Here is a 7,542-nt window from a genome sequence, read left to right as displayed (position 1 = left end):
TCCAGACTGTGCCACCACCCCACCCCGCTTTGTGTTGTGGTTCTCTTTACTCTCCAGTCTGGACTAGGAGCCTTAGCTTTCATACTGGCCCAGCCTCACCCCAATTTACAAAGCCTAAATCGTGCAGATGGATGTGGCTCTCCCTAGGTGAGACCTTCTTAGGATGACTTGTTAAAAGTCCTTTCTATCATCCCCTGACAATCACCCTTCAAAGGCCCATGAAACTAGGTTATGTGTTTTTTTTTTGGGGGGGGTGGGGGTGAGGTAGGGGAAATCCCTTGCATAAGAAAGCTTGACACTAAATTTTGTTATATAGGTATATTGTATATATGCTGATGCAATAAGAGGAAAAAAAACAGTGCAAATACAATTACAATTCATAATAATACTTGGTTTCAATGCCCCCGGGGGAACGGCCCCATTCCTCGGCTACCTCCCAACCCCCAGCACTTCCCCACAGTATCAACCTAATGCTGGGGGGTAGGGAGGGTGGGCAGGTTAGAATAGGGAGTGGGCTCTGCCAAGGCAGTGCTGGTGACCCGGAGGGAATACTCCAGGGTGGGGAGGCAAGGCACAAATGAGGGGTGGGTGGTGGGGGAGGTGGCATCTCTAAGGAGGGATGGGGTTGGAGCAGCTGCCAGTCTCAGTGTGCTGGGCCCGGCCCACTCCCCTACCCACCCTCCACAGCCCTGCCTCCCAACCCCCACCCCTTCCCCAGAAACCCTTTTGCACGGATCATACACAAACGGGCACATTACAAAATGACATAACACAGTTTCACAATATCCATGGCTAGGGCTTTTTTTTTCTCTTTTTCAGGTTTTTTTTTTTTCTACACAATGTACAATTCCTTTTAAATGGATCAAGAAATAGCTTATATACACGAATGAGTCCTTGTTATAACATCTCGGCAGCAAATATCATAAGCTAATGAAGGTCTTGTTGGAGGGGAACGGAACCTAGGACTGGGTTCAGGGTGGGGTGGAGAGAAGAGGGGATGGTTGGGGAAAAGGAACAAACGTAAAATATCAAGAAGCATCTTTACAAAGCAGTTCTATAGCTAATTCTTTTCAAAGGGGAAAGGAAAGGTAACCAAAGCAGGAACACATTTATCTCTGTCTTAAAAAAAAGTCTACCATACATACATCCAAAAATGTGGAAAAAAATACTTATTCCAAGGATGGAGGAAAGGAAGTCCAGATGCTGTGGTCAAGTGACAAAAAAAAAAAAAAAAAAAAAAAGAGAGAGAGAGAGAGAGACAAATAAGGACCTCTGTCCCTCAGCTTTACCCAAGCCTCACCACTCTTCCACCCGTTTCAAGCTTCTAGGGAATAAGCCACTGTCCATAAACTACTTTTAGAGCCTCTGGAGATGGAGTAAACCAGGCAGAACTAGTGGGATCCTCACTATGACCCTGAGCTTAAGAGCTCTAGAGGGTAAAGGATAACTCTGAACAGAGAATCTGTCCTCCTATCTTTAGAGCACGAGGTTTAGTGTCTATAGGGCCCAAGGCCTGGGGATGGACAGCAACAACAGGCTTGGGGGAAACACAAGGCAATTAGTGATGAAAAATAAAGAAATGAGGAAGACAGAAGGACAGGGAAGAGGGAGGGAAGGAAGGAGGTGGAAGGCTAATACTTTACCATGATTAGGAAAACCTTACCCCCATCACTAATCCCTGGGAAGGGTAGGAAAATCGGAAGAGTAAGAAATCAAAACCTCAGTGATTGAGCCAAGGGTCATGGAGCTATACTAGTTAATAAGCAGCCTCTATGTAATTGACCCTGAGGGGATAAAAACAGGGAAGACTCCACCCTCTCCCCCATCGCCTCAGCACCTTGGCAGGCACTCAACTATAGGCTTTCCTTCCCCATCATTCCCCCTTCTCTACACATCTTACTTCCAAACCCCATGCAAAGGTGGCCTGGCTCCCAGGGAAGGGGCTCAGCTCAAGGCAGGGACAGCCCCCAGCCAAACGATATTGCACATTCTCTGTTCCTTACTTTTAATCTCAACTGACAAACTTGGGCACATCATACCTCTTGAGTGCCTCTGAGCTGGAGGAGGGGAGACAACAGAAATGGCACTTCATTATGGGTGGGGGGAGAGGAAGAGGCTAAACAGACATGCCACAAGGCAAGATGACTTGTAGGGAAATATATTTTTAAAAAAAGCTTCCAATTTCATGGAAGAGAGAAAAGCAAAACCAAACGATTTATCCAGTGCTTTCAAAGCACAGAGGGCAAAGAAAAGATGTAAGAATATATCTTTATATATATATATATATATATATATAATTTTAAAATAACCCCACACCCAGTTCCATTACTCCCCCCCACCACCACTTACAGTCAGGGGTACCACATTCCCCAGAAAAATACTCGAAACGACCCCATCACTACCTGTTACTAGTGTCTAGCTTCCAGAATCATTTCACCATTGAGGGAGCCCAGACACAGGCTGTATCTCTGCTCCTTTATTAAGTGCTCAATGAATTTGGGGGGAGGGAAGAAAGACAAAAGCCAGGAAGGCCTATAGGACCAGTATAATCACCCACAGTGGCTCTGGGGTATGGGGAATAGAGGCCAGAGTGGGGAGAACTGAGCCTGATTCTAGCTCCTTCTCCCATCCCATCCCCAAACTTCGGAGAAGATGTGCAGTTTGTGTGTGTGTTAATTTTAAAAGTGCCTTCTTACTTTTAAAAAATAAATTTTAAGAAATAAAAGTGGGGGAACTTCCCAGGTGGCTTTCAAGGGCAAAATGTTAAAGTCCTCTTCACATCTCTCTGCTGAGAGTATCTCCTCCTCACATTGTGGTAGCTTCTAGAGCTGGAGGGGCAGATGGGTATACACTATGGGAGCAGAAACTCCACCTTTACAGGACTTCCCCTGCCTCAGAAACAGCCTGGTCCCCGCCCCCTCCCCCATGGTATGGGCAAATGGGATGCTAATCTCCCCAATCCCCAGAAGAGCAACATTGCACGATTCAATTCAATTCATTCTCTACATTAGTAGCGCTTAAGAGAGAAAAGAAAAGAAAAAAAAAAAGCAAAGTTAATTGAATTTGGGAATGGGGGAGGAGGGATGGCAACAAATATTTTTCTAGTAGAGGCCCAAAGTTGGCCTGGGCTTCAAGGGACTGGTTCTGAGCAGTTGGCTCTGCAGTTAGAGCACCAAGGTCACAGCAGGACTCCAGTATGATCAGGTGCTCTCAACCTCACCTCCTGGCACTCAGAGGGCGAAGAGAGAACAAATGTAAGCCTCAATTTTCAGGAGAGAAAACCCTTCTTCCTTCCTCTATTTCCTCCCTTTGTCATTTCACTCATTCATGCCCATTCCAACTCTAGAGGTCCCAGCAAACTCAGGCAGGGAACAGCCATTCCTCTATAGTACAAATGGGGATGCAGATACCAGGGGGCAGATCAGGATTAAAAAAAAAAGTGGGGTGGGGAAAATTTTTATGAAGAAAGTTAAGATGAAATAATTATTTTGGGCTAGTTGGCCTGGAATAGACTTTCATGTTTCCACTGGGGTCAGGAAACCAATCTTATTCCCCCAGCATCCAAAAGGTCAAGAACTGGTCTCAGTCCTCCCTGGCTCAGCATTACGTTCATCATCAGGCCCCTTTCTCCTCCTTCTCCATGAGTCAATTTCAGGGTGGTGAAGTTTTAAAGCTTCTCCCTCTAGGCTCTTTCCCCTCATTCTTAGGAGCCCAACTTCAGTACCAAACACTGCCTCCCAAACTGTCCAGCCCAGAGGCTCCACAGTGGGTGTGCTGTTTTTCCTTGTTTGATGCCACCACTTCTCCCCTACCCCCCACCCCTGGTTAAGTGCATAAAAACTTCTGCCCTAACACTCCTAGTCATGTCCTACCTGGCAGCTGGGACCCTACTGCAATGCTCCTATTATTTAATTGAATGTCATTTGTGTTTATATATATATGCAAAAGAAAAAGAACAAAAAAAATTTTTTTTAAAATATTGGGAAAAAATAAAAAGGTTTAACCGTCCACTGAACAAAGGGAGGACACACAACATCATTAAAAATAATAATAATCATTACAGCATAAAAACAAACTTAGAAACACACGTCAGAGGGCTTAGATTTCTCCCCAGGACCTCATTCTGACCTCTACCAGAGGCGAAGATTCGCCTCACTGTTCAAGAAAACTGAAGAGAGAAGACAGAGCGGCAGAAGAACAGATTGCAGCAGTGTGAAATAAAGGGGAGGTAGTGGGGCAGGGCATACGTTTTCTTGTTGATTTCTATTTTTTGTCTTCTGTTTTTCTGTTTGTTTTCCGTGTATGGTAGGCACCAGTACAGGCACTGCATGCGACGGAAGTTGGGGCCAGTGGGGAGGAGAGGGGTAAAGGATTCAAGGGTGGGGCAGTACAAGTGGAATAGGCGTTATTTCTGTCCACTGATGGACTGCGATATAGACCGGGGAGGGATCATGTCTAAAAGGTATTCCCGCTGTCGGTCTGCCAAACTGGGGGCTTTGTGTCCTCCGATGCCAGTGTTCAAGTATGCAATGTTGACACCTAGACCCAAGAGACAAAAGTGGAGGGCAGGTATTAAAAGAGGAAATGACGCCTTCTTCTGCTACACTTGGGGCTACAGAGTTAGAACTAGAGAGAAAATATTAAAAGCTCCCTACTTCTGTCTAGACTCAGTTAGGCTTTATTTCAGCAGCAACTACCCCTCTGCTCCCAAGCTTTAGGGAAAGAGGTCTTCCTGAAACTTCAGTTCAATCAGAATAAACAACATGGTGTCTTGATGATATAGGAGAGTTGAAGAAAACAGTGGTGAGAAAAAAAAATAACCAAGATAGAGAGATGAAATCACTGAATCTGCTTTGGTTTTGGGGCTGTTGACCATGGAGAGGCATCCCTGGATCATTCAAACAGGATTAAGGACAGCTGATCCCGCTGCTGTGGCCAAAAGAAGTCTATAACCACATGTCCACCAAGGGTGCACATGAGACATTAAATTTCTAATGGCAGAGACAGTGCTATTTTTACCATCAAGACCCTACTGCACTGTGCCTGGCATGTAGTCTGAATTTAGCAAACATTTGCTCAGTAACAAGAGAGTAAATGGAGTAGGACCTAAAGAAAGAGGAGAAAACAAAAGGAGTAATTCATTTAAAGAAGCTGCTAAAGAACTGTGTACTAATTAGCCAATACCTGAGGAAAGTTCTCAGATCAACCCTTCTTACCTGGCATACCAAGGAGGCCACCTGGCACAGACAGCTGAGGTGCCTGTGCAAAATTGGAAAGCATGGAACGGGCAGATGTGGGTATGCCACGTTGGAGGCTGCTTTGGGGCTGTGGAGCCTGCAATGATGAGGAGACAGTTCAACAAAACTCTGCCATGATGGAAGGTTTAAAGGACAGGGAGGTAAGGATATAGGAGAGTAGGACTGCAGTATGATTTCCCGCAGAAGGAAAAACAAGTTGGGATAAAAGGCTGAAGAACCTCTGAGAGACATCCTTACCTGCCGAAGTGTATGATGTCTCATTATGGTCTCTTGTTTACTGACACTGGATACAGCTGGAGCCGTAGTGGGGGAGAGGGCTGCCTGCTGCTGTAATCGCTGTTCAATTTCCTGTTGGGAGTCACCAGGTCAAGTTGGGCAGGACAGCACCCAATTTCCTAACCAGAAAACCTAGAGGTCTTATCTCTAATGTTGCCAACTAGTTAGAGGGATATGGAAAAGGCAAAAGAGTTTTGTGGGGTAGGTGCACCAAGATCTCTGGGTACAAGTAGCCACCATGCTTCACTAATTAAGGGGTCCCTCTCTCCAAAAAAGCTGGCTCTCAGTAGTTAACTGGAGAGGCCTGGGTAGTGGCAATGAGCTGACTGATGTAATTAAGGCTGGTGAGTTATTGAGGGTTTTTTTTTCTTTTTCACTTTTCTCTACCCATTTTCCAAAGGTCTATGATGCTACCCAAAGGGGTCTTGATGGGTGCTGGGGTGGAAAATGGGATAGAGGAAAAGAATATCAGCTTCTCAACACATCCTCCCCTCTTCAAGATAGACTCATTGCATTAATACTATAGGAGGTGTTCACATGCTCTAGTACCACTAATCTTCACTAGGCTACTTTAAATCTACCCTTCCAATGTTATTTCATTATCAAATATAGACTGAAGATAATTACTTCTCTCAAAGGGATTTCTAACACAAATACAAATCCCTCCCATCAAAATCCATTTGAGGAGAAAATGAAGTCAAGAATAAATAGGGAAAACCAAGCGTTTCAAGATTTCTGTCCCTTTCCCTTTACCTCAGCCATTATATAACACTTACTATGCTCTTACCCAATCAAAAATAATCAAATGGAAATAGAAAGACAGAATGGTAAGTAGTGAAAAAGGGAATCCAGGCCTCTAGGTTCTATAAACCTAGATCTGGAAACCTAGTCACCAGGACTGTGGGGACCACACAGACAGCTCCTCTAAACTAGAAGTAACTATCTTTTGGGAAAACTCAACCTGGGCAAGTCACTGGTGAGGAGTCGGAATTCTTACCTGTTCCTGCTGTAGGGCTTTAACAAAAGCATTTTTCAGCCTGTTGGTGTGTTCAGCTTTTAGAGCCTTCTTCTGGTTGGAGGTCATACATTGCTCACATAGAATCTTACCATTCTTCTCTTGCTTCCAGTGAGGGGTGAAATCTGTGCGGCACTGGGCACAAACAAAGGGTTCGACCCGCAGAAGTGAGGCACAGCTTTTGCCTAGATGCCAACAAGAAGAATAATCAGTGGTTTCACACTTCCTCCCCATCTAATGTTTCTCTTCAACAAATGAATCTCTCTCCAGGAGTTCATTCTGCTGAATTAAGAAAGAGACTCTACAAAAAGAACACTCTATAGTTTATAAAATATTTTTATTTCCTTTGATTGTAACATTATTGTAGTGAATTCAGATACCACCAACCCCATTTACAAAGGAGAAAATGGACTCCAAAAAATAAGTGACAAAGGTGGCACAAGAACCCAAGTCTTCTAATTTCCTATTATATTACAATGATTTAAAAAACCGCACCAATTCAGACTCAAGACTTCAGCTTGCTCAGCCAATATTTTAGCATCTCTCTTTTTTAAAGATTTTATTTATTTACATTTTAGAAAGAAAGGGAGGGAGGGAGAAAGAAGGAGAGTAACACTGATCAGCTGTGTCTCACAAGCACCCAACTGGGGTCCTGATCCACAACCCAGGCATGTATCCTGTTCGGGAATCAATCCGGCAACCCTTTGGTTTGCGGGACGATTCCCAACCCCCCGGGCCACATCAGTCAGGGTGCTTCTTAGCATCTCTCTACCTCAGACTGCATTTATCTTCGTCACACATGTTTGTTTATAACTTTTAGTTATAAGCATTTAAATTATTCACTTTGTGATCTGTTTCTAGCCAATACTGAGCCCTTCAGGCAATTTACTGTCAGGTGTTCCCCTAAGTCCATATGTTTAAAACTCAGGCTTAATAATTTCTGTTTGTACAGACTGTACAGTGTTAATACTTTATAGTCTGGTTCGGTGTTAG

The 7,542-nt window shown here is 44.3% G+C and overlaps 1 protein-coding gene across 5 annotated transcripts in view; it reads right to left on the bottom strand.

The window, feature by feature from the left end:
- Window positions 1–695: 695 nt before the first annotated feature.
- The window catches only part of GATAD2B (GATA zinc finger domain containing 2B), an 85,950-nt gene continuing 79,103 nt past the window's right edge, over window positions 696–7,542 (bottom strand). For all 5 annotated transcript variants that reach the window (XM_054563105.1, XM_054563108.1, XM_054563109.1 and 2 more), the window contains 4 exons: window positions 6,532–6,734; window positions 5,496–5,606; window positions 5,217–5,334; window positions 696–4,539 (listed from right to left, as the gene is read on the bottom strand). In XM_054563105.1, the coding sequence (XP_054419080.1) occupies window positions 4,406–4,539; window positions 5,217–5,334; window positions 5,496–5,606; window positions 6,532–6,734 (566 nt within the window). In that variant the 3' untranslated portion in view covers window positions 696–4,405. The remainder of the gene's footprint in view (window positions 4,540–5,216; window positions 5,335–5,495; window positions 5,607–6,531; window positions 6,735–7,542) is intronic.

Source organism: Pteronotus mesoamericanus, unplaced genomic scaffold, assembly GCF_021234165.1.
Source record: "Pteronotus mesoamericanus isolate MK-2021 breed Mesoamerican mustached bat unplaced genomic scaffold, CSHL_Meso_final scaffold_705, whole genome shotgun sequence".
NCBI classification, from domain to species: domain Eukaryota; kingdom Metazoa; phylum Chordata; class Mammalia; order Chiroptera; family Mormoopidae; genus Pteronotus; species Pteronotus mesoamericanus.
This window is presented reverse-complemented; position numbering and strand designations above follow the sequence as displayed.